Here is a 27,530-nt window from a genome sequence, read left to right on the forward strand (position 1 = left end):
AGTATCTATCTAGTCCCAGAGTATCTATCTAGTCCCAGGGTGCCTATCTAGTCCCAGAGTGCCTATCTAGTCCCAGAGTGCCTATCTAGTCCCAGAGTGCCTATCTAGTCCCAGAGTATATATCTAGTCCCAGAGTATATATCTAGTCCCAGAGTATCTATCTAGTCCCAGAGTATCTATCTAGACCCAGAGTATCTATCTAGTCCCAGATTGCCTATCTAGACCCAGAGTATCTATCTAGTCCCAGAGTATATATCTAGTCCCAGAGTATCTATCTAGTCCCAGAGTATCTATCTAGTCCCAGAGTATCTATCTAGTCCCAGAGTATACATCTAGTCCCAGAGTGCCTATCTAGTCCCAGAGTGCCTATCTAGTCCCAGAGTGCCTATCTAGTCCGAGAGTATATATCTAGTCCCAGAGATATATCTAATCCCAGAGTATCTATCTAGTCCCAGAGTATCTATCTAGACCCAGAGTATCTATCTAGTCCCAGAGTATCTATCTAGTCCCAGAGTATCTATCTAGTCCCAGAGTATCTATCTAGTCCCAGAGTATCTATCTAGTCCCAGAGTATCTATCCAGACCCAGAGTATCTATCTAGTCCCAGAGTATCTATCTAGTCCCAGAGTATCTATCTAGTCCCAGAGTATCTATCTAGTCCCAGAGTATATATCTAGTCCCAGAGTATCTATCCAGTCCCAGAGTATCTATCTAGTCCCAGAGTATCTATCTAGTCCCAGAGTATCTATCTAGACCCAGAGTATATATCTAGTCCCATAGTATCTATCTAGACCCAGAGTATCTATATAGTCCCAGAGTATCTATCTAGACCCAGAGTATCTATCTAGACCCAGAATATCTATCTAGTCCCAGAGTATCTATCTAGACCCAGAGTATCTATCTAGTCCCAGAGTATATATCTAGACCCAGAGTATCTATCTAGACCCAGAGTATCTATCTAGTCCCAGAGTGCCTATCTAGTCCCAGAGTATCTATCTAGTCCCAGAGTGCCTATCTAGACCCAGAGTATCTATCTAGTAGTAGAGTATCTATCTAGTCCCAGAGTATCTATCTAGTCCCAGAGTATCTATCTAGTCCCAGAGTATCTATCTAGTCCCAGAGTATCTATCTAGTCCCAGAGTATCTATCTAGTCCCAGAGTATCTATCTAGACCCAGAGTATCTATCTAGACCCAGAGTATATATCTAGTCCCAGAGTATCTATCTCGACCCAGAGTATCTATCTAGACCCAGAGTATCTATATAGTCCCATAGTATCTATCTAGACCCAGAGTATCTATCTAGACCCAGAGTATCTATCTAGTCCCAGAGTATCTATCTAGACCCAGAGTATCTATCTAGTCCCAGAGTATCTATCTAGACCCAGAGTATCTATCTAGACCCAGAGTATCTATCTAGTCCCAGAGTATCTATCTAGACCCAGAGTATCTATCTAGTCCCAGAGTATATATCTAGTCCCAGAGTATCTATCCAGACCCAGAGTATCTATCCAGACCCAGAGTATCTATCTAGTCCCAGAGTATCTATCTAGTCCCAGAGTATCTATCCAGACCCAGAGTATCTATCTAGACCCAGAATATCTATCTAGTCCCAGAGTATCTATCTAGTCCCAGAGTATCTATCTAGTCCCAGAGTATCTATCTAGACCCAGAGTATCTATCTAGACCCAGAGTATATATCTAGTCCCAGAGTATCTATCTAGACCCAGAGTATCTATATAGTCCCAGAGTATCTATCTAGACCCAGAGTATCTATCTAGACCCAGAGTATCTATCTAGTCCCAGAGTATCTATCTAGACCCAGAGTATCTATCTAGACCCAGAGTATCTATCTAGACCCAGAGTATCTATCTAGACCCAGGGTATCTAACTAGACCCAGAGTATCTATCTAGTCCCAGAGTATCTATCTAGACCCAAAGTATATATCTAGTCCCAGAGTATCTATCTAGACCCAGAGTATTTATCTAGACCCAGAGTATCTATATAGTCCCAGAGTATCTATCTAGACCCAGAGTATCTATCTAGACCCATAGTATCTATCTAGACCCAGAGTATCTATCTAGACCCAGAGTATCTATCTAGACCCAGAGTATTTATATAGTCCCAGAGTATCTATCTAGACCCAGAGTATTTATCTAGACCCAGAGTATCTATCCAGCCCCAGAGTATCTATCTAGACCCAGAGAATGTATCTAGACCCAGATTATCTATATAGTCCCAGAGTATCGATCCAGACCAAGAGTATCTATCTAGACCCAGATAATTTATCTAGACCCAGAGTATCTATCCAGACCCAGAGTATCTATCCAGAACCAGAGTATTTATCCAGACCCAGAGTATCTATCCAGACCCAGAGTATCTATCTAGACCCAGAGTATCTATATAGTCCCAGAGTATCTATCCAGACCCAGAGTATCTATCTAGACCCAGAGTATCTATCTAGACCCAGAGTATCTATCCAGACCCAGTGTTTGCAGGACCCTCTTGACCCTTCAAATGAAATTGAGTGAATGTCCTTTATGTTGCTGCAGCACAACAACAGATAACCAATACACGGTATGTTCTCGTTGGGAAAACACCCCTGGAACTTACATGGTAATTGCTCCTACCATGTGTGTGTATGTGTTTGTGTGTGTGATGTTTTGCTTAAGTAAGCTTGTTTGTAAGCAACGTCTGTTTTAATGTAGATATAGAATTAACCTCAACGTGAAAATACCACATCCATCTTAGAACAGCTAGTTTGAGACATGGAACAAAAATCACTGTTTTTTATTTTTCTTTAACGGAGGCTTAATATTCTTGACAGACCCTCTTTAGTGCTCTTTATGTGAAGGACACCCGGTTCCATGACAGGACAACAAGACACATATGGGACATCTAAATGTCCTGATTAGAACCAGACAGACCAACAAAGTGGAACGCTTAAACATCCCGATTAGAACCAGACAGACCAACAAAGTGGAACGCCTAAACATCCCGATTAGAACCAGACAGACCAACAAAGTGGAACGCCTAAATATTCCGATTAGAACCAGACAGACCAACAAAGTGGAACGCCTAAATATCCCGATTAGAACCAGACAGACCAACAAAGTGGAACGCCTAAATATCCCGATTAGAACCAGACAGACCAACAAAGTGGAACGCCTAAATATCCCGATTAGAACCAGACAGACCAACAAAGTGGAACGCCTAAATATCCCGATTAGAACCAGACAGACCAACAAAGTGGAACGCCAAAATATCCCGATTAGAACCAGACAGACCAACAAAGTGGAACGCCTAAATATCCCGATTAGAACCAGACAGACCAACAAAGTGGAACGCCTAAATATCCCGATTAGAACCAGACAGACCAACAAAGTGGAACGCCTAAATATCCCGATTAGAACCCGACAGACCTACAAAGTGGAACGCCTCAATATCCCGATTAGAACCAGACAGACCAACAAAGTGGAACGCCTAAATATCCCGATTAGAACCAGACAGACCAACAAAGTGGAACGCTTAAACATCCCGATTAGAACCAGACAGACCAACAAATTGGAACGCCTAAATATCCCGATTAGAACCAGACAGACCAACAAAGTGGAACGCCTAAATATCCCGATTAGAACCAGACAGACCAACAAAGTGGAACGCCTAAATATCCCGATTAGAACCAGACAGACCAACAAAGTGGAACGCCTAAATATCCCGATTAGAACCAGACAGACCAACAAAATGGAACGCTTAAACATCCCGATTAGAACCAGACAGACCAACAAAGTGGAACGCCTAAATATCCCGATTAGAACCAGACAGACCAACAAAGTGGAACGCTTAAACATCCCGATTAGAACCAGACAGACCAACAAAGTGGAACGCCTAACGCCTATATCCCGATTAGAACCAGACAGACCAACAAAGTGGAACGCTTAAACATCCCGATTAGAACCAGACAGACCAACAAAGTGGAACGCCTAAATATCCCGATTAGAACCAGACAGACCAACAAAGTGGAACGCTTAAACATCCCGATTAGAACCAGACAGACCAACAAAGTGGAACTGACATATATACAAGGACGAAGTGAAGATACAATGATTAGAAATAATATCTTAGACAGTAAAAAAAAAAAATACTGCTGTTTGTAGAAAGATTTTTCATAAGTGAGCCAGTTGGTTACTTTGAATGTAATATGAGTCATTTAACACATTAGCAAGAACTTCAACCCATTTCCTTAATGTATGTAAAAATGTCTCTCTGTCTTCTCTCTGGCAACATGAGGTATTCACCACAGCGTTGCGTTGCAGAGTGGAGCAGCATTTCTCTTCTTGCTATTGCAGCCAAATATGTGTTTCTGGAATGCAGGGAGAGAGAGAGAGAGAGAGAGAGAGAGAGAGAGAGAGAGAGAGAGAAAAGAAAGAGGGAGAGAAAAAGAGAGAAAGAGGGAGAGGGAAAAATAGAGGGAGAGAGAAAGAGAGACAGAGAGAGAGAGAGAGAGAGAGAGAGAGAGAGAGAAAGAAAGAAAGAAAGAAAGAAAGAGAGACAGAGAGAGAGAAAGAGGGAAAGATAGAGGGAGAGAGAGAGAGAGAGAGAGACAGAGAGAGACAGAGAGAGAGACAGAGAGAGAGACAGAGAGAGAGACAGAGAGAGACAGAGAGAGAGGAAGAGAGAAAGAAAGAAGGAGAGAAAACGAGAGAAAGAGGGAGAGGGAAAATAGAGGGAGAGAGAAAGAGAGACAGAGAGAGAGAGAGAGAGAGAGAGAGAGAGAGAGAGAGAGAGAGAGAGAGAGAGAGAGAGAGAGAGAGAGAGACAGAGAGAGAGAGAGAGAGAGAGAAAGAGAGAGAGAGAAAGAGTCTTAACATATGCAGCTGGTGCAGAAGTAGAATCTGGTTTTCAGCCCGGAGCAACACGGAGAAACAAAAGTTATCTTTGTAAAAACCTTGTAAATAAATGGCAGCGGTATGTGTTACTCAACTAGTGCCTTGCTTTTTAATTTGCCAAGGCCCGGGTAAAAACACTGACAAAATGACCGTTCGTTGAGTGATTAGTCAGACATGGTGGTGAGAAAGGGAGAGGAAGAAGGAGGAAAAGGCATCCTCATAAATCGGTTCGGTTTGCTCCTAGCAGAACTCGGCGAAGTGAAGGTCTATGCCTGGCATACTCCCTAAAGACCTTTGCTTGAAAAACAAGAAGAAAAAAAAAGCTACAATATTACTGTTGGTTTTCCCCTCTTGAGCCACCGTAGCAACAACATAGCCAGAAACACTTCCTCAAAATAGTCAGAATTAATCTAAGATCAAGAAATCTGTCATTCATTTTGAAGTTTTTTTTGCCCGAGGCCTTAGTCGCACAATTTGACATCTAACTAAGATGTTTGGTGCAGTTTTCTTCGCAAAAAAATGTGCATGAAAACTAGTCACCTCTCTTTGAATGACAACAAACACTTCATGTTCCTACTCCCACTAGGAGTAGTACTGTTGACCAATCACTGACAAAGGGGCGTTGACTTTGGCCAATCACTGACAAAGTGGCGTTGACTTTGGCTACCAAACTTCAACTTGCCTCAAGATAAACAGCCAGGGGGGAAAAAAAACAAGGACCAAATCAAAACAAAAATGTAGTCATATGTGCTCAAAACTGTTTAGACAAGGAAGCTTACGGTAAGCTTTAGGTACACATGGCGAAAAGGAGCCCGATGGAGCGTCCCTCCTACCTGGTCACAGCGTCACTGGGGTTAGAAGGTTAGCTGGGTTTTCCCATAGAGGCAAAATGTTGTTACTTTACAGCCTTATTCTGAAATTGATTAAATAAAAAGTTTTCCTCATCAACACGATACCCTATAACGACAAAGGGAAATAAAGGTTTTTAGACATAAAAATGTGCAAATAAAAAAACTGAACTACCTTATTTACATAAGTATTCAGACCTTATGCTATGAGACTTGAAATGGAGCTCAGGCGCATCCTGTTTCCATTGATCATCCTTGCGATGTTTCTACAACTTGATTGCTATCCCACCTGTGGTAAATTCAATTGATTGGACATGATTTGTAAAGACACACACCTGTCTATATAAGGTTCCACAGTTGACAGTGCATGTCAGAGCAAAAACCAAGCCGTGAGGTCGAAGGAATTGTATGTAGAGCTCAGAGACAGGATTGTGTCGAGGCTCAGATCTGGGGAAGGGTACCAAAAAAATGTCTGCAGCATTGAAGGTCCCCAAGAACACAGTGGCTTCCATCATTATTAAATGGAAGAAGTTTGGAACCACCAAGACTCTTCCTAGAGTTGGCTGCCTGGCCAACTAAGCAATCAGGGGAGAAGGGCCTTGGTCAGGGAGGTGACCAAGAACCTAATGGTCACTCTGCCAGAGCACTCAGGACCTCAGTCTGGGGCGAAGGTTCACCTTCCAACAGGACAACGACCCTAAACACACAGCCAAGACAACGCAGGAGTGGCTTTGGGACAATACTCTGAATGTCCTTGAGTGGCCCAGCCAGAGCCCAGACTTGAACCCGATCGAAGATCTCTGGAGAGAACTGAAAGTAGCTGACAGAGCTTGAGAATATCTGCAGAGAAGAATGGGAGAAACTCCCCAAATACAGGTGTGCCAAGCTTGTAGCGTCATACCCAAGAAGACTGGAGGCTGTAATCCCTGCCAAAGGTGCTTCAACAAAGTACTGAGTAAAGGGTCTGAATACTTATGTAAATGTCATATTTCAGTGTAAATATGATATGTCTAAAAAACAGTTTTTGCTTTGTCAGTATGGGGTATTGTGATGTCAGTATGGGCTATTGTGATGTCATTATGGGCTATTGTGATGTCATTATGGGCTATTATGATGTCATTATGGGCTATTGTGATGTCATTATGGACTATTGTGATGTCATTATGGGGAAAAACATATTTTTTTAACACATTTTAGAATAAGGCTGTAACGTAACAAAATGTGGAAAAAGTAAAGTGGTCTGAATACTTTCCGAATGCACTGTATAACTGGTATTGTCTATTGTTCCCCTCTTCTCCTCACCCACTCGTCTTCCCTACACTTTCCAGTCCAGGTGTGTGATTTTAAAATGCTCCTGTTTAAAAAGAGGTCTCTCCACTTTCAATTCAATTCAATTCAAGGGGCTTTATTGGCATTGGAAACGTGTTGACATTGCCAAAGCAAGTGAGGTAGATAATATACAAAAGTGAAATAACAATTTCATCATACTCACAGTACTTTGTCTGTTTTTAAAATCACACAGAATTAATACAATGACCTCAAGTCATATAATAGGTAGGTCACATGACACAAGCTACTACCAGATCCAGGCTAACGGGATCCAGGCTAACGGGATCCAGGCTAAACGGATCCAGGCTAAACGGATCCAGGCTAACGGGATCCAGGCTAACAGGATCCAGGCTAACCGGATCCAGGCTAACCAGATCCAGGCTAACCAGATCCAGGCTAACGGGATCCAGGCTGACCAGATCCAGGCTAACGGGATCCAGGCTAACCAGATCCAGGCTAACGGGATCCAGGCTAACCAGATCCAGGCTAACCAGATCCAGGCTAACGGGATCCAGGCTAACCAGATCCAGGCTAACCAGATCCAGGCTAACGGGATCCAGGCTAACCAGATCTAGGCTAACCAGATCCAGGCTAACCAGATCCAGGCTAACGGGATCCAGGCTAACCAGATCCAGGCTAACGGGATCCAGGCTAACCAGATCCAGGCTACCGTCCACAGAAATGTTGCAGACGGTAGGCTGGATTTGCACCGTTAGGGCAATAAATGAAGAGATGTTATTTTCCTCAGAGGGAGTTTTGTCAGGTGTTAATATTACTCTGCAGCAGATCTACTATTTCCACAGGGACACGGTCAAGCACACACAGCTGTTTCTCTCTCCCCCCCCCCCTCTCTCTCTCTTTCTTTCTTTCTTTCTCCTTTCTCTCTCTCTCTCTTTCTCTCTCTCTCGCTCTCGCTCTCTCTCTCTCTCTCTCTCTCTCCCCCCCTCCTCTCTCTCTCTAAGTAAAACTCTGAGGTCATTTCACGCTACATACTCCTCTTGTACACTCTGTGAATCCTCCCTCTTCCCTCCATCAAATAAACAAGAGACGTGATGAGCTGACATGTAGAGACAGTTTTAAAAAATAACAGTGGATAGGGACAAAATGTTAAGGACAGACACGTGGTTCCAAAGATCCTTTCCGCAGCGTAGGAGAGTCTAGGAGAGTGTAGGAGAGTCTATGAGAGTGTAGGAGAGTGTAGGAGAGTCTATGAGAGTGTAGGAGAGTGTAGGAGAGTCTAGGAGAGTGTAGGAGAGTGTAGGAGAGTCTAGGAGAGTCTAGGAGAGTGTAGGAGAGTCTAGGAGAGTGTAGGAGAGTCTAGGAGAGTCTAGGAGAGTCTAGGAGAGTGTAGGAGAGTGTAGGAGAGTCTAGGAGAGTGTAGGAGAGTCTAGGAGAGTCTAGGAGAGTGTAGGAGAGTGTAGGAGAGTCTAGGAGAGTCTAGGAGAGTGTAGGAGAGTGTACGAGAGTCTAGGAGAGTCTAGGAGAGTCTAGGAGAGTCTAGGAGAGTCTAGGAGAGTGTAAGAGAGTGTAGGAGAGTGTAGGAGAGTGTAGGAGAGTCTAGGAGAGCCTAGGAGAGTGTAGGAGAGTCTAGGAGAGTGTAGGAGAGTCTAGGAGAGTCTAGGAGAGTGTAGGAGAGTGTAGGAGAGTCTAGGAGAGGGTAGGACAGTCTAGGAGAGTCTAGGAGAGTCTAGGAGAGTCTAGGAGAGTGTAGGAGAGTCTAGGAGAGTCTAGGAGAGTCTAGCAGAGTCTAGGAGAGTGTAGGAGTGTTTCCCAGGCACTGTGACTTACGACTGCAGCAGGATCCATAGGATTTAGACTGCAGCAGGACCCATAGGATTTAGACTGCAGCAGGATCCATAGGATTTAGACTGCAGCAGGATTCATAGGATTTAGACTGCAGCACGATCCATAGGATTTAGACTGCAGCATGATCCATATGATTTAGACTGCAGCAGGATCCATAGGATTTAGACTGCAGCAGGATCCATATGATTTAGACTGCAGCAGGATCCATAGGATTTAGACTGCAGCAGGATCCATATGAGTTAGACTGCAGCAGGATCCATAGGATTTAGACTGCAGCAGGATCCATAGGATTTAGACTGCAGCAGGATCCATAGGATTTAGACTGCAGCAGGATCCATAGGATTTAAACTGCAGCAGGATCCATAGGATTTAGACAGCAGCAGGATCCATAGGATTTAGACTGCAGCAGGATCCATAGGATTTAGACTGCAGCAAGATCCATGGGATTTAGACTGCAGCAGGATACATAGGACTTAGAGGACAGGCTCTGTATGTGTCCTGTATACGGTGTGTGTGTGTCTCACTATGGTCCTCGTTGCAGCGACAAAGAGACAGCAGTCAGCACAGACATGCTCCTCTCCGTCCCCCTGGGTCGCTGCCAAGTATCGGCCTGCTCCCTGTCAATTCACCCAATCACCCTGAAAATACACTTGACCTACAAACCACGTCCCTCTGCCAGGCTTTCCTCCAGACCTCCTCTCTGTCCTCATCTCCTTCAGCTGGCCCTCTGCCTTCCTCCAGACCTCCCCTCTGTCCTCATCTCCTTCAGCTGGCCCTCTGCCTTCCTCCAGACCTCCCCTCTGTCCTCATCTCCTTCAGCTGGCCCTCTGCCTTCCTCCAGACCTCCCCTCTGTCCTCATCTCCTTCAGCTGGCCCTCTGCCTTCCTCCAGACCTCCTCTCTGTCCCTCATCTCCTCATCTCCTTCAGCTGGCCCTCTGCCTTCCTCCAGCCTCCTCTGCCTCATCTCCTTCAGCTGGCCCTCTGCCTTCCTCCAGACCTCCTCTCTGTCCTCATCTCCTTCAGCTGGCCCTCTGCCTTCCTCCAGACCTCCTATCTGTCCTCATCTCCTTCAGCTGGCCCTCTGCCAGGCCTTCCTCCAGACCTCCTCTAAACACAGTGGCTCATTATAACATCCAGCATCTCTTCAGGAGGGTTGATTGCGTTCATTCTCCCCTTCTCTAGCCGTGTGTTTGTGTGTGTGTGTATGTGTGTGTGTGTGTGTGTGTGTGCGCGTGCGTGCGTGTGTGTGTGTAATATATATTGGTCCAGTCGTGGGTATATTATGGTTAAGTCTAGAGGACCAGCTGGACTAGCAAACAATTACGTTCACTGCATGTCTGGGGAGCAGGGGAGGAGGGGAGGAGGGAGCAGGGGAGGAGGGGAGGAGGGAGCAGGGGAGGAAGGGAGCAGGGGAGGAGGGGAGGAGGGAGCAGGGGAGGAGGGGAGGAGGGAGCAGGGGAGGAGGGAGCAGGGGAGGAGGGGAGCAGGGGAGGAGGGGAGGAGGGAGCAGGGGAGGATGGGGAGGAGGGAGCAGGGGAGGATGGGGAGGAGGGAGCAGGGGAGGAAGGGAGGAGGGAGCAGGGGAGGAGGGAGCAGGGGAGGAGGGGAGGAGGGGAGGAGGGAGCAGGGGAGGAGGGGAGGAGGGAGCAGGGGAGGAGGGAGCAGGGGAGGAGGGGAGCAGGGGAGGAGGGGAGGAGGGAGCAGGGGAGGATGGGGAGGAGGGAGCAGGGGAGGATGGGGAGGAGGGAGCAGGGGAGGAGGGGAGGAGGGAGCAGGGGAGGAGGGAGCAGGGGAGGAGGGGAGGAGGGAGCAGGGGAGGAGGGGAGGAGGGAGCAGGGGAGGAGGGGAGGAGGGGAGGAGGGAGCAGGGGAGGAGGGGGGGGGAGGAGGGGAGGAGGGAGCAGGGGAGGAGGGGAGGAGGGAGCAGGGGAGGAGGGGAGGAGGGGAGCAGGGGAGGAGGGGAGGAGGGAGCAGGGGAGGAGGGGAGGAGGGGAGGAGGGAGCAGGGGAGGAGGGAGCAGGGGAGGAGGGGAGGAGGAGAGCAGGGGAGGAGGGGAGGAGAGAGCAGGGGAGCAGGGAAGGAGGGAGCAGGGGAGGAGGGGAGGAGGGAGCAGGGGAGGAGGGAGCAGGGGAGGAGGGGAGGAGGGAGCAGGGGAGGAGAGGAGGAGGGAGCAAGGGAGGAGGGAGCAGGGGAGGAGGGGAGGAGAGAGCAGGGGAGGAGGGGAGCAGGGGAGGAGGGGAGCAGGGGGGAGGTAATGCCATCACAGGGCTGGAGGGGGATGTAATGACATCAGAGGGCTGGAGGGGGATGTAATGACATCACAGGGCTGGAGGGGGATGTAATGACATCACAGGGCTGGAGGGGGATGTAATGACATCACAGGGCTGGAGGGGGCAGGAAAGCTCACAGAACACTACAGCTTTCCATCCATAATGTACCTTCTACTAAACCTAACAGTCTAATGAACTCTCTCTCTCTCTCTCCACTTTAAACTAATATTCTAATGAATTATGTCCACTTTAAACAAACAGTCTAATGAACTCTCTCCACTTTAAACTAACAGTCTAATAAACTCTCTCCACTTTAAACTAACAGTCTAATGAACTCTCTCCACTTTAAACTAACAGTCTAATGAACTCTCTCCACTTTAAACTAATATTCTAATGAATTATGTCCACTTTAAACAAACAGTCTAATGAACTCTCTCCACTTTAAACTAACAGTCTAATAAACTCTCTCCACTTTAAACTAACAGTCTAATGAACTCTCTCCACTTTAAACTAACAGTCTAATGAACTGATTGCCTGCCTGCCTGCCTGCCTGCCTGCCTGCCTGCCTGCCTGCCTGCCTGCCTGCCTGCCTGACTGCCTGTCTGTCTGTCTGTCTGTCAATATAATATAAACATGGGTCAGTATAATATAATATAATCATGGGTCAGTGTAATATAATATAATTTAATCATGGGTCAGTATAATATAATATAATATAAAATAATCATGGGTCAGTATAATATAATATAATCATGGGGTCAGTATAATATAATATAATCATGGGTCAGTATAATATAATATAATACAGTCATGGGTCAGTATAATATAAAATAATTATGGGGTCAGTATAATATAAAATAATTATGGGGTCAGTATAATATAATATAATTATGGGTCAGTGTAATATAATATAATATAATCATGGGTCAGTATAATATAATATAATCATGGGTCAGTGTAATATAATATAATATAATCATGGGTCAGTATAATATAATATAATCATGGGTCAGTATAATATAATATAATTATGGGGTCAGTATAATATAATATAATCATTGGGTCAGTATAATATAATATAATCATGGGGTCAGTATAATATAATATAATCATGGGGTCAGTATAATATAATATAATTATGTGGTCAGTGTAATATAATATAATATAATCATGGGGTCAGTATAATATAATATAATCATGGGTCAGTGTAATATAATATAATATAATCATGGGTCAGTGTAATATAATATAATATAATCATGGGTCATTATAATATAATATAATATAATCATGGGGTCAGTATAATATAATATAATATAATCATGGGGTCAGTATAATATAATATAATATAATCATGGGGTCAGTATAATATAATATAATTATGGGGTCAGTATAATATAATATAATTATGTGGTCAGTATAATATAATATAATATAATCATGGGGTCAGTATAATATAATATAATCATGAGTCAGTGTAATATAATATAATATAATCATGGGGTCAGTATAATATAATATAATTATGTGGTCAGTGTAATATAATATAATATAATCATGGGGTCAGTATAATATAATATAATTATGTGGTCAGTGTAATATAATATAATATAATCATGGGGTCAGTATAATATAATATAATCATGGGTCAGTGTAATATAATATAATATAATCATGGGTCAGTATAATATAATATAATTATGGGGTCAGTATAATATAATATAATCATGGGGTCAGTATAATATAATATAATTATGGGGTCAGTATAATATAATATAATTATGGGTCAGTGTAATATAATATAATATAATCATGGGTCAGTATAATATAATATTAAATAATCATGGGTCAGTATAATATAATATAATCATGGGTAAGTATAATATAATATAATCATTGGTCAGTGTAATATAATATAATATAATTATGGGGTCAGTATAATATAATATAATCATGGGGTCAGTATAATATAATATAATCATGGGGTCAGTATAATATAATATAATTATGGGGTCAGTATAATATAATATAATTATGTGGTCAGTATAATATAATATAATATAATATAATCATGGGGTCAGTATAATATAATATAATTATGGGGTCAGTATAATATAATATAATCATGGGGTCAGTATAATATAATATAATTATGGGGTCAGTATAATATAATATAATCATGGGTCAGTATAATATAATATAATCATGGGGTCAGTATAATATAATATAATTATGGGGTCAGTATAATATAATATAATTATGTGGTCAGTATAATATAATATAATATAATCATGGGGTCAGTATAATATAATATAATTATGGGGTCAGTATAATATAATATAATCATGGGGTCAGTATAATATAATATAATCATGGGTCAGTATAATATAATATAATATAATCATGGGTTCAGTATAATATAATATAATATAATCATGGGGTCAGTATAATATAATATAATGATGGGGTCAGTATAATATAATATAATCATGGGTCAGTATAATATAATATAATATAATTATGGGGTCAGTATAATATAATATAATCATGGGGTCAGTATAATATAATATAATTATGGGGTCAGTATAATATAATATAATCATGGGTCAGTATAATATAATATAATATAATCATGGGTCAGTATAATATAATATAATATAATCATGGGTCAGTATAATATAATATAATATTAAATAATCATGGGGTCAGTATAATATAATATAATCATGGGTCAGTGTAATATAATATAATATAATCATGGGTCAGTATAATATAATATAATATAATCATGGGTCAATATAATATAATATAATCATGGGTCAGTATAATATAATATAATATAATATAATCATGGGGTCAGTATAATATAATATAATCATGGGTCAGTGTAATATAATATAATATAATCATGGGTCAGTATAATATAATATAATCATGGGTCAGTATAATATAATATAATATAATTATGGGGTCAGTATAATATAATATAATATAATTATGGGTTCAGTATAATATAATATAATATAATCATGGGGTCAGTATAATATAATATAATCATGGGTCAGTATAATATAATATAATCATGGGTCAGTATAATATAATATAATCATGGGTCAGTATAATATAATATAATACAGTCATGGGTCAGTATAATATAAAATAATCATGGGTCATTATAATATAATAATGTCAACTCAACTGCTAATGTCAACTCAACTCGTCTCTATTGAAACATTACCACATTACTACATTACTACATTACCACATTACTACATTACCACATTACTACATTACCACATTATTACATTACTACATTACCACATTACTACTACATTACCACATTACCACATTACTACACTACCACATTACTACATTATTACATTACCACATTGCCACATTACCACATTACTACATTACATTACCACATTACTACATTGCTACATTACCACATGACTGCATTACCACATTACTACATTACCACATGACTACGTTACTACATTACCACATTAGTATGTTACCACATTACCATATTACTGCATTGCCACATTACTACATTACCACATTACTACATTGCCACATTACTACATTACCACATTACTACATTACCACATTACTACATTACCACATTGCTACATTACCACATTACTACATTACCACATTACTACATTACCACATTACCACATTCCAAAGTTTCTCTCTAGCGACAGCACAGGTGTTCTTTAATTAAGTAAATCAACTTCACTAACAAACACATGTTGGTATACTATAATTAACTGAAGGGATGTTCAGAAGAATAACGAAGGACAATACAGAAGAGTGGGATTGATTTTAAGAGAAAGAAGGTATTTTAGCAAGTTCATCTGGACTCAATGCTACACATATGTTACCATGCTATTGATCAAAGAAATGAGCCACAAAGATTATAAAACACATTGTTCTTATATAAACGATAGTCTATATATATATATATATAGCTTTCACACCTTTTATATAACAATAGGTTATGTCCTGCGAGGAGACCAGAAAAAGCAAGTTCATTTACTATCCATCAGACATTGTGCAGTAAAAATGAATATGTTTTGCTTATATATATCTTAAATAAAGAAATATCTTGTCCATTTTAATTATCAAAATTAACCTATGTAAGAAATACATACATTTCTAAAACAACATTCAACAGAGTATAAACGATATATGATAACAATGTAAATCAATTATACAATACCGTAGTAGATTTGTCAAATTGGGATCCATTGATTGACTATCAAAATGAGTATATTGGTTAAAGTCAATATAATTGAACATTTGGTAAATTACCGGTAGTTTTAGGTAAGAACAGGTTGTCGACTTGACATTCCTTGCCTCTTTCCATCTAGGCCTGCATATGTTTTATAACGGGTAAGGATTTAATATTTAATATATATATATATATATAGGCTAAGCTTACTAACACAGTAAGTGCTATTATTGATTGGAAGGTTGAAAAATAAATAGTGTTTGATTGTTCTATAATTTATCCACATCGGCAAATGTCGGATTACAGCAAAGGTCTCGGTAATCTTTGTTTAACAAAATGACATGCACGGAACACAGCTGTGCCATTGATAAATGTCTAGTGGTTGGAAGGGGGGGGGGGGTGTTATGTTTGAGACTGAAATAAAAGAATTGGATAAAGTGACATTCCAGGAGAAATGGAAAAGTTCTGTCAGAAGAAAGAGAGTGAAATGCCTTTCACACTGGCCTAGCCAAGGCCTTCTTCTTACGTTGAGCAACAAACACATCTAAACTGTCAAATCTGCTTTCATTTCGGCAGAGAGAGACACCTGTCGTGAATACTCCACCCTGATGGCATTCAAACAGGCTTCAGATCTCAATACATTAAAACAGGCTTCAGGCTTCAGATCTCAATACATTAAAACAGGCTTCAGGCTTCAGATCTCAATACATTAAAACAGGCTTCAGGCTTCAGATCTCAATACATTAAAACAGGCTTCAGGCTTCAGATCTCAATACATTAAAACAGGCTTCAGATCTCAATACATTAAAACAGGCTTCAGGCTTCAGATCACAATACATTAAAACAGGCTTCATTCTGAACCTGAAGAAGAAATCAGCGCCTGATGTGTTTATCTAGATAGATTGCATCCCGTGTTGCATCACTAGAGGCACGACAAAAGATGAACAACATCAGGTTTCCCTAAATGTTTCTTTGGGAAGGAATTTGTCCCCCCCCTGACAATACAAAAGAAAAACCCACTGCCATAGACTCCCAGCCTTCTCCCACAGAGCTTAGAGACCGCAGCAAAAGGCCTCCACGACAAGCCATACACTACGGCTTATCTTCCAGTGAAGAGGGGGAAAGATAACCTTTTTAGAAATAGCTACCTCAATGTCCAGACATGTCTTCTCCTAGACATGATAGTAACCCAAACCGGTTTCTACTCTTCTTAAAAAGTAAACTGGCTTTCCAAAAAGTACATCGTCAGACAGTGTATATTTGTTTCAGAGTAGAATTCATCGTCAGGAAAGAAGGCTTTGCCACCAGGAGATCCAACTATATAATATATGGCATAATATAGTCTATGTAATATATATTAAGAAGTTTCATGATCATCATTGATCATTACAATATATAAATATATATATATATAGAGAGGTATAGAGATTCTTATAGGAATAAAAATGTGTACAATAATTTCAATACAGATTTTAAAACGGCATTAAAATGTAATTAAATAATGACTTACTGAGGAAGGCAACCCAGGGGGAACTTTCCGAACTCTCTTTGTCTGGACCTCTGAAATACACAAGGATTAAACACAGTTCAGTGGCACGTTTTTATTGATAACCTCCTAATATTTACCTAGTGGAGAAAAAATCAATTCACATGAAGAAGACTGAAGAAATCGAGCCACTTCACAAAATAATAGTTTTAATTGACCTGACTAAAACAAATAAAGCATTGACAACAATAGAACCAAGTAAAATACAAATATAGATATCCACAACATACTTCACTTCCTATCCACAACAGGAAATATTTCACTTCCTATCCACAACAGGAAATACTTCACTTCCTATCCACAACAGGAAATATTTCACTTCCTATCCACAATAGGAAATACTTCACTTCCTATCCACAACAGGAAATAATTCACGTCATATCCACAACAGGAAATACTTCACTTCCTATTGGGGGGGGGGGGGGGGCTGACAAAGGAGAAGGAAGTCTTAACATGTTATTTGTTCATTGTCCAAGTCAAGGAGAAAGGAATATATTCTATTTTGGGGAAGAAAAGCAAAGGTATTTGATATAAATAAAAGAGCGTCTTATCTATTGTCACTTCTGGTTCCCCTCCAAAAACAGTGTCACACTGAAGCGAATGGGCTTTCCTAGACGTCTCACATTAATTAAAAAGCAGATTGAAACACAACTTGTGTGTGTGATAGTTCATGATCAATACATTTATTTATTTTTTAAACAGCTTTAATATTAAAATAGAATCCGTTTTTTTATAAACATATTTTTAAATATAAAGAACTCTGATAAAATCGATAACCAATCGCTTAAGATCTACATTTGTCAGACTCATACATCTTCATACTGGTCCCCTGTGGGAATTGAACCCACAACCCTGGTACTGCAAGAACCATGATCTACCAACTGAACCACACTGGATCATTGATATACACAAAAAAAACACTTACATTTGACATTTTTGGTCATTTATCCATAGAGACTTACACTAAGGTCTATTCATCTTAAGGCCGCTAGGTGAGACCACCACATATCACAGTCAAATATACAGGGTACAAACATTCCATTCCTGATAAACAATGGATATATATAACGATTAGCAACAAAAAATAAACATTTTCACCACATCTAAAATCTAGGAATTCAAAATCTATGAACAGTAATATTTTACACACACACATGATGGTGTCCATAAGCAATTAGGTAGGGTAGGGTTCTCCAGGGATATCAACACTATGACCCAACAGGTAGGGTTCTCCAGGGATATCAACACTATGACCCAACAGGTAGGGTTCTCCAGGGATATCAACACTATGACCCAACAGGTAGGGTTCTCCAGGGATATCAACACTATGACCCAACAGGTAGGGTTCTCCAGGGATATCAACACCAAGACCCAACAGGTAGGGTTCTCCAGGGATATCAACACTATGACCCAACAGGTATGGTTCTCCAGGGATATCAACACTATGACCCAACAGGTAGGGTTCTCCAGGGATATCAACACTATGACCCAACAGGTAGGGTTCTCCAGGGATATCAACACTATGACCCAACAGGTAGGGTTCTCCAGGGATATCAACACTATGACCCAACAGGTAGGGTTCTCCAGGGATATCAACATTATGACCCAACAGGTAGGGTTCTCCAGGGAAATCAACACTATGACCCAACAGGTAGGGTTCTCCAGGGATATCAACATTATGACCCAACAGGTAGGGTTCTCCAGGGATATCAACACTATGACCCAACAGGTAGGGTTCTCCAGGGATATCAACACTATGACCCAACAGGTAGGGAGGGTTCTCCAAGGATATCAACATTATGACCCAACAGGTAGGGTTCTCCAGGGATATCAACACTATGACCCAACAGGTAGGGTTCTCCAGGGATATCAACACTATGACCAAACAGGTAGGGTTTTCCTGTGTATACTGTAGACTGGTGGTGACATGAACCATACAGAACGTCTCTTAGGCTGTTCACCTGCCCTCACTGACACACATGTCTAGATAGACTACAAGGAGAGAAGCAGGAGGGAGAGGACAGAGGGAGGAAGAGGAGAAGGATGAGGAGGAGGAGGAGAAAGAAGTGGAAGAAGGGGAGGTGGAAGAGAAGAAGAAGAGGTGGAGGAGGAGGATGAAGAGGAGTAGGAGAAAGAAGATGAAGAAGGGGAGCATGAGAAGGAGGTGGAGGAGAAAAAGAAGAAGGTAAGATGGAGGATGAGAATTTATTTATTTAGGCAAGTCAGTTAAGAACAAATTCTTGTTTTCAATGACGGCCTAGTGGAACAGTGGGTTAACTGCCTGTTCAGGAGCAGAACAACAGCTCGGGGATTTGAACTTGCAACCTTCCGGTTACTAGTCCAATGCTCTAAGCACTAGGCTACCTGCCGCCCCAGGAACAGGATGAGGAGAATGGGGAGGATGAGGAACAGGATGTGGAACAGGATAAGGATGAGGAACAGGATGTGGATGAGGAACAGGATGTGGATGAGGAACAGGATGAGGAGGAGGAACAGGATGAGGTGGAGGAGGAGGAACAGGATGAGGAGGAGGAGGAGGAACAGGATGAGGTGGAGGAGGAGGAACAGGATGAGGTGGAGGAGGAGGAACAGGATGAGGAGGAGGAGGAGGAGGAGGAGGAGGAGGAGGAGGAGGAGGAGGAACAGGATGAGGTGGAGGAGGAGGAACAGGATGAGGAGGAGGAGGAGGAGGAACAGGATGAGGAGGAGGAACAGGATGAGGAGGAGGAACAGGTGGAGGAGGAGGAGGAGGAGGAGAGGAGGAACAGGATGAGGATGAGGAACAGGTGGAGGAACAGGATGTGGATGAGGAACAGGATGTGGATGAGGAACAGGATGAGGAGGAGGAACATGATGAGGTGGAGGAGGAGGAACAGGAGGAGGAGGAGGAACAGGATGAGGATGAGGACAGGGTTGAACTAGGGTTTGATTGCGGTGTGAGGGTCGGGAGCTGAGCTCACCCATATTGTCACTGTGCAGAGGTCTCCGACGAGGGTTGTTGTTGTAGTGCTGGTAATACTGCGACCCAGGCTTGGTGGGCGACACCGCCCCAGGACTGCCCATCTCTCCTGCCAGGAGGCTCGGCTGTAACACACAGACAGGACGGAGAGACGGACGAAACATTAGACATATAACACACAGGACCAGTCACTCCACCGTGTGATCACGTTGTGACGCATCAATTCAGCAGACCACAAAACGTTTCGTTTTTTGGGGAAGGATATGTAGTGTTATCGACTAACCATTTTAAAATGTACTTAGATGAAGGATGAAAAGTTGTAAAGTTAAAAACACAAACGACAGCTGCTGGAATAATTAGGACAAGGAAAAAAAAACAAGTCTTTGGAGATAAATACTAAAAATACTGAAATGAAATTCCTATGAAAAGACATCAAATACAATGCCAATGTTTCAAAAACATATATACTTTTGTGATCATAACAAAATATACAAAACACATCTACATATGTAAATATGATAATACCTGTGGTGCTAGAACCATAACAACAAGATAGAGTCACCTGTAGGGGGAGAGAGGAGGGATGGGGGGTGGGGAGGAGGGTTGGGGTGTAGGGAGGAGAGAGGAGGGTTGGGGGTGGGGAGAGAGAGGAGGGTTGGGGGGTGGGGAGAGAGAGGAGGGTTGGGGGGTGGGGAGGAGAGAGAAGGGTTGGGGTGTAGGGGGAGAGAGAGGAGGGTTGGGGGGTAGGGAGGAGAGAGGAGGGTTGGGGGTGTAGGGAGGAGAGAGGAGGGTTGGGGGTGGGGAGGAGAGAGGAGGGTTGGGGGGTGGGGAGAGAGAGGAGGGTTGGGGGGTGGGGAGGAGAGAGGAGGGTTGGAGGGTGGGGAGGAGAGAGGAGGGTTGGGGGGTAGGGAGGAGAGAGGAGGGTTGGGGGTGTAGGGAGGAGAGAGGAGGGTTTGGGGTTAGGGGAGTGAGGAGGGATGGGGGGTGGGGAGGAGGGTTGGGGTGTAGGGAGGAGAGAGGAGGGTTGGGGGGTAGGGGAGAGAGGAGGGTTGGGGGGTAGGGAGGAGAGAGGAGGGTTGGGGGTGTAGGGAGGAGAGAGGAGGGTTTGGGGTTAGGGGAGTGAGGAGGGATGGGGGGTGGGGAGGAGGGTTGGGGTGTAGGGAGGAGAGAGGAGGGTTGGGGGGTAGGGGAGAGAGGAGGGTTGGGGGGTAGGGAGGAGAGAGGAGGGTTGGGGGTAGGGAGGAGAGAGGAGGGTTGGAGGGTAGGGAGGAGAGAGGAGGGTTGGGGGGTGGGGAGGAGGGTTGGGGTGTAGGGAGGAGAGAGGAGGGTTGGGGGGTTGGGGGTAGGGAGGAGAGAGGAGGGTTGGGGGGTAGGGAGAGGAGAGGAGGGTTGGGGTGTAGGGAGGAGAGAGGAGGGTTGGGGGGTAGGGGAGAGAGGAGGGTTGGGGGGTGGGGGAGAGAGGAGGGTTGGGGGGTGGGGGAGAGAGGAGGGTTGAGGGGTAGGGAGGAGAGAGGAGGGTTGGGGGGTTAGGGAGGAGAGAGGAGGGTTGGGGGGTAGGGAGGAGAGAGGAGGGTTGGGGGGTAGGGAGGAGAGAGGAGGGTTGGGGGTAGGGAGGAGAGAGGAGGGTTGGGGGTAGGGAGGAGAGAGGAGGGTTGGGGGTAGGGAGGAGAGAGGAGGGTTGGGGGGTGGGAGGAGAGAGGAGGGTTGGGGGGTGGGAGGTAGGGGTAGAAGACTGGGTAGGACTGTGACTGTCATGGATTTTGGATGACAGTAATTGGCCAGGCAAATGACAATGGTCTCCGTAACAACCGTTGAAATAGAAAAAAAAGTTAGCAGTTAAAGGGGGGGGCTTGAGGGGGGTAGAGGAGAGGGGGTAGAGGAGAGGGGGTCTGGGGTAGAGGAGAGGGGGTCTGGGAAAGAGGAGACGGGGTCTGGGTAGAGGAGAGGGGGTAGAGGAGAGGGGGTCTGGGTAGAGGAGAGGGGGTCTGGGGTAGAGGAGACGGGGTCTGGGTAGAGGAGAGGGGGTCTGGGGTAGAGGAGAGGGGGTAGAGGAGAGGGGGTCTGGGGTAGAGGAGAGGGGGTAGAGGAGAGGGGGTAGAGGAGAGGGGGTCTGGGTAGAGGAGAGGGGGTCTGGGGTAGAGGAGACGGGGTCTGGGTAGAGGAGAGGGGGTCTGGGGTAGAGGAGAGGGGGTAGAGGAGAGGGGGTCTGGGGTAGAGGAGAGGGGGTAGAGGAGAGGGGGTAGAGGAGAGGGGGTCTGGGTAGAGGAGAGGGGGTCTGGGGTAGAGGAGACGGGGTCTGGGTAGAGGAGAGGGGGTCTGGGGTAGAGGAGAGGGGGTAGAGGAGAGGGGGTCTGGGGTAGAGGAGAGGGGGTAGAGGAGAGGGGGTAGAGGAGAGGGGGTAGAGGAGAGGGGGTCTGGGTAGAGGAGAGGGGGTCTGGGGTAGAGGAGACGGGGTCTGGGTAGAGGAGAGGGGGTCTGGGGTAGAGGAGAGGGGGTAGAGGAGAGGGGGTCTGGGGTAGAGGAGAGGGGGTAGAGGAGAGGGGGTAGAGGAGAGGGGGTAGAGGAGAGGGGGTCTGGGTAGAGGAGAGGGGGTCTGGGGTAGAGGAGAGGGGGTAGAGGAGAGGGGGTCTGGGGTAGAGGAGAGGGGGTCTGGGTAGAGGAGAGGGGGTCTGGAGTAGAGGAGAGGAGGTAGAGGAGAGGGGTTCTGGGTAGAGGAGAGGGGGTCTGGGTAGAGGAGAGGGGGTCTGGGTAGTGGAGAGGGGGTAGAGGAGAGGGGGTCTGTGTAGAGGAGAGGGGGTCTGGGGTAGAGGAGAGGGGGTAGAGGAGAGGGGGTCTGGGGTAGAGGAGAGGGGGTCTGGGTAGAGGAGAGGGGGTCTGGAGTAGAGGAGAGGGGGTAGAGGAGAGGGGTTCTGGGTAGAGGAGAGGGGGTCTGGGTAGAGGAGAGGGGGTCTGGGTAGTGGAGAGGGGGTAGAGGAGAGGGGGTCTGGGTAGAGGAGAGGGGGTCTGGGTAGAGGAGAGGGGGGTCTGGGGTAGAGGAGAGGGGGTATGGGTAGAGGGGAGGGGGTCTGGGGTAGAGGAAAGGGGGTCTGGGTAGAGGAGAGGGGGTAGAGGAGAGGGGGTATGGGTAGAGGGGAGGGGGTCTGGGGTAGAGGAAAGGGGGTCTGGGTAGAGGAAAGGGGGTAGAGGACAGGGGGTCTGGGGTATTGTCTATCAGGCATTTTTTCAAGCAAGTGGTAACCTGGCAACAAAGTGGCAGTACAATTCTCATGCCTTTCCTCCTCCTCCCCTCCTCCACCTCCTATCCTACTCCTCTCTCCCTCATCCTACTCTCCCCCTCCTCCTCCTCTCCTTCTTCCTCTCCTACTCCTCTCCCCCTCCTCCCCCTCCCCCTGCTCCTCTCCCCCTCCTCCAACTCCTCTCCCCCTCCTCCTCTTACTCCTCTCCTACTCCTCTCCCCCTCCTCCCCCTGCTCCTCTCCCCCTCCTCCCTCTCCTCCTCCTCCCCATGCTCCTCTCCCCCTCCTCCTCCTCCTCCTCCCCTCCTCATCTCTCCCTCCTCCTCCTCCTCTCCTCTTCTCCTCCTCCTCTCCCCTTATCCTACTCCTCCTCCTCCCCCCCTCCTCCTACTCTACTCTCCTCCTCTCCTACTCCTCTCCCCCTCCTCCTCTCCCCTTCCTCCTCCTCCTCTCCCCCTCCTCCTTCTCTACTCTCCTCCCCCTCCCCTCCTCTTTGTCCAATCTCAGCTCTGACGATCTGTTGTACCCAGCTGGCATCCAGTGTCTGATATTAACCAAGATAAACGACAAGCACCTGAACAGAGGAGAGAAGAGAGGAGCCGTCCTGTGAAGGATTTTGGCTCCTAGCCTTGGCATTTAGAGCACAGGGGTATTACAGCATCCCAAATGGCACCCTATTCCCTATTTAGTGTACTACATTTAATAAGGATCCTGGTCAAAGTAGTGCACTATGCAGGGAATAGGGTGCCACTTGGGACAAACCCTAGATCATGCCTGGTTGGGTAACACTTGATGATTCTCAAAAGGAGAGGACATTAAGGTATGCCTAATTGACAAATAATAATACAAATGCCTCCACCAACTAAATAAAAACAAAAAGGAGTGAACTGTTTTGAAGTAAAACTCAAATAAAAATAAAGAGGTATGTCTCCTGATATTAAAACCCTGGCTGGACATGACAGTGACGTTACTGGGATGCAAGACAGACAGAGACAAGAGAGAGGCGGAGTGGAGATCCCTGTGGAGAACAGGTCTTCCCTACAGAGACTTGGCCACGTGCAGTAGGAGCGCCAAAGGTGTTTTTCAAGTCCCACAAAGAGCCCTTTGATGAGTGGTGTTTGATATGCCCCTCTATAGAGAGAGGTGGGAGTCCTGTTGAAGGACATGAAGACATGGAGTCAGTACACAGAGATAGGAGCTGAGGACGGTATCTGATCTACAATGGGTATCTAAACCCCTTAGGGCCTACAGAGACCACTTAGGGACTACAGAGACCCATTAGGGACTACATAGACCCCTTAGGGACTACAGAAACCCTTTAGGGACTACAGAAACAATTTAGGGACTACAGATACCCCTTAGGGCCTACAGAAACCACTTATGAACTACAGAAACCCCTTAGGGACTACAGAGACCCCTTGGGGACTACATAAACCATTTAGGGACTACAGAGACCCATTAGGGACTACAGAGACCCCTTAGGGACTACATACACAATTTAGGGACTACAGAGACCCCTTAGGGACTACATAGACCCCTTAGGGACTACATAAACCCCGTAGGGACTACAGAAACCCCTTAGGGACTACATAAACCTATTAGGGACTACAGAAACCTCTTAGGGACTACAGAAACCCCTTACGGTCAACAGAAACCCCTTAGGGACTACATAAACCCCTTAGGGACTACAGAGACCCCTTAGGGACTACAGAGACCCCTTAGGGACTACATAGACCCATTAGGGACTACAGAAACCCCTTAGGGACTACAGAAACCCCTTAGGGACTACATAATACAGAAACCCCTTAGGGACTACAGAAACCCCTTAGAGACTACAGAAACCCCTTAGGGACTACATAAACCCCTTAGGGACTATATAAACCCCTTAGGGACTACATAAACCCCTTAGGGACTATAGAAACCGCTTAGGGACTACAGGAACCCCTTTAGGGACTACATAAACCCCTTTAGGTACTACAGAAACCCCTTAGGGACTACAACGACCCCTTTAGGGACTACAGAAACCCCTTGGGGACTACAGAAACCCCTTAGGGACTACAGAGACCCCTTAGGGACTAAAGAAACCCCTTAGGGACTAAAGAAACCCCTTAGGACCTACAGAAACCCCTTAGGGACTAAAGAAACCCCTTAGGTTCTACAGAGACCCCTTGGGGACTACAGAAACCCTTTAGGGACTACAGAAACCCCTTAGGGACTACAGAGACCACTTAGGGACTACATAAACAATTTAGGGACTACAGAGACCCCTTAGGGACTACAGAAACCCTTTAGGGACTACGGAAATCCCTTAGGGCCTACATAAACCCTTTAGGGACTACATAAAGCCCTTAGGGTCAACATAAACCCCTTAGGGACTACAGAAACCCCTTAGGGACTACAGAGACCCCTTAGGGACTACAGAGACCCCTTAGGGACTACAGAAACCCATTAGGGACTACAGAAACCCCTTAGGACCTACAGAAACCCCTTAGGGACTACAGAAACCCCTTAGGACTTAAATAAACCTTTTAGGGACTACAGAGATCCCTTAAGGACTACAGAAACACCCTAGGGACTACAGAGACCCCTTGGGGACTACAGAAAGCCCTTAGGGACTACAGAGACCCCTTAGGGACTACAGAGACCTCCCGGAAGGCTCATTTGGTAGAATGTTTGGAATGACAGTGTTGTGGGTTCGATTCCCACGGGGGACCAATGCGTGAAATCACTACTACTGTAAGTTGCTCTGGATAGGAATGTCTGCTAAAACGTACAGGTTAGCTTGAGGCTCTACGGGGTTGGCCTGCCTGCACATGTTGGGACACTTCTTTACAGTCCTGTGCAGCGGGGAGAGAAGGCGGGCAATGCAGGAAGGAGTCATTAATTATGAGGAAGTGCATGCGAGGCACGGAGCACCTGGCTCCAATGGATGAGCACGCCAGCGACACACACACGCACGCACGCACACACACACACACACACGCCCACACACACACACACACACACACACACACACACACACACCAAAGAGAGTCACCACCCTAGTTGTGTTCACTAACTCAAACCAGCAGTCTGCCTGCCACATTACGGTCACAGCTGACTGATGCTTAAAGAGGCACAGCCATATACAGGATGTCTAGTCGCTTCACCCTATCTTCATGTACATATCTACCTCATTATTATCTATCCTGATGTCTAGTCACTTCACCCTATCTTCATGTACATATCTACCTCATTATTATCTATCCTGATGTCTAGTCCCTTCACCCTATCTTCATGTACATATCTACCTCAAATACCTCATTATTATCTATCCTGATGTCTAGTCACTTCACCCTATCTTCATGTACATATCTACCTCATTATTATCTATCCTGATGTCTAGTCACTTCACCCTATCTTCATGTACATATCTACCTCATTATTATCTATCCTGATGTCTAGTCACTTCACCCTATCTTCATGTACATATCTACCTCATTATTATATATCCTGATGCCTAGTCACTTCACCCTCCCTTCATGTACATATCTACCTCAAATACCTCATTATTATCTATCCTGATGTCTAGTCACTTTACCCTGCCTTCATGTACATATCTGCCTCATTATTATATATCCTGATGCCTAGTCACTTCACCCTGCCTTCATGTACATATCTACCTCATTATTATCTATCCTGATGCCTAGTCCCTTCACCCTGCCTTCATGTACATATCTACCTCATTATTATCTATCCTGATGTCTAGTCACTTCACCCTATCTTCATGTACATATCTACCTCATTATTATCTATCCTGATGTCTAGTCCCTTCACCCTATCTTCATGTACATATCTACCTCATTATTATCTATCCTGATGTCTAGTCACTTCACCCTGCCTTCATGTACATATCTACCTCATTATTATCTATCCTGACGTCTAGTCACTTCACCCTGCCTTCATGTACATATCTACCTCATTATTATCTATCCTGATGCCTAGTCACTTTACCCTGCCTTCATGTACATATCTACCTCATTATTATCTATCCTGACGTCTAGTCACTTCACCCTGCCTTCATGTACATATCTACCTCATTATTATCTATCCTGATGCCTAGTCACTTCACCCTGCCTTCATGTACATATCTACCTCAAATACCTTATTATCTATCCTGATGCCTAGTCACTTTACCCTGCCTTCATGTACATATCTACCTCAAATACCTTATTATTATCTATCCTGATAACTAGTCACTTTACCCTGCCTTCATGTACATATCTACCTCATTATTATCTATCCTGATGACTAGTCACTTTACCCTGCTTCATGTACATATCTACCTCAAATACCTTATTATTATCTATCCTGATGCCTAGTCACTTTACCCTGCCTTCATGTACATATCTACCTCAAATACCTTATTATTA

The 27,530-nt window shown here is 44.6% G+C and overlaps 1 protein-coding gene and 1 long non-coding RNA gene across 14 annotated transcripts in view; one reads left to right on the plus strand and one right to left on the minus strand.

Moving 5' to 3' along the window:
* LOC139422672 (uncharacterized) overlaps positions 1 to 27,530 on the plus strand; it is a 1,300,889-nt gene that overhangs the window by 233,629 nt on the left and 1,039,730 nt on the right. The gene's annotated exons all lie outside the window — the stretch shown is intronic.
* The window catches only part of LOC139422670 (transcription factor 4-like), a 411,500-nt gene that overhangs the window by 154,306 nt on the left and 229,664 nt on the right, over positions 1 to 27,530 (minus strand). For all 13 annotated transcript variants that reach the window (XM_071173862.1, XM_071173865.1, XM_071173864.1 and 10 more), the window contains 2 exons: positions 19,885 to 20,008; positions 16,889 to 16,938 (listed from right to left, as the gene is read on the minus strand). In XM_071173862.1, coding sequence (XP_071029963.1) covers positions 16,889 to 16,938; positions 19,885 to 20,008 — 174 coding nt within the window. The remainder of the gene's footprint in view (positions 1 to 16,888; positions 16,939 to 19,884; positions 20,009 to 27,530) is intronic.

This window comes from Oncorhynchus clarkii, chromosome 12 (genome assembly GCF_045791955.1).
Source record: "Oncorhynchus clarkii lewisi isolate Uvic-CL-2024 chromosome 12, UVic_Ocla_1.0, whole genome shotgun sequence".
NCBI classification, from domain to species: Eukaryota; Metazoa; Chordata; class Actinopteri; order Salmoniformes; family Salmonidae; genus Oncorhynchus; species Oncorhynchus clarkii.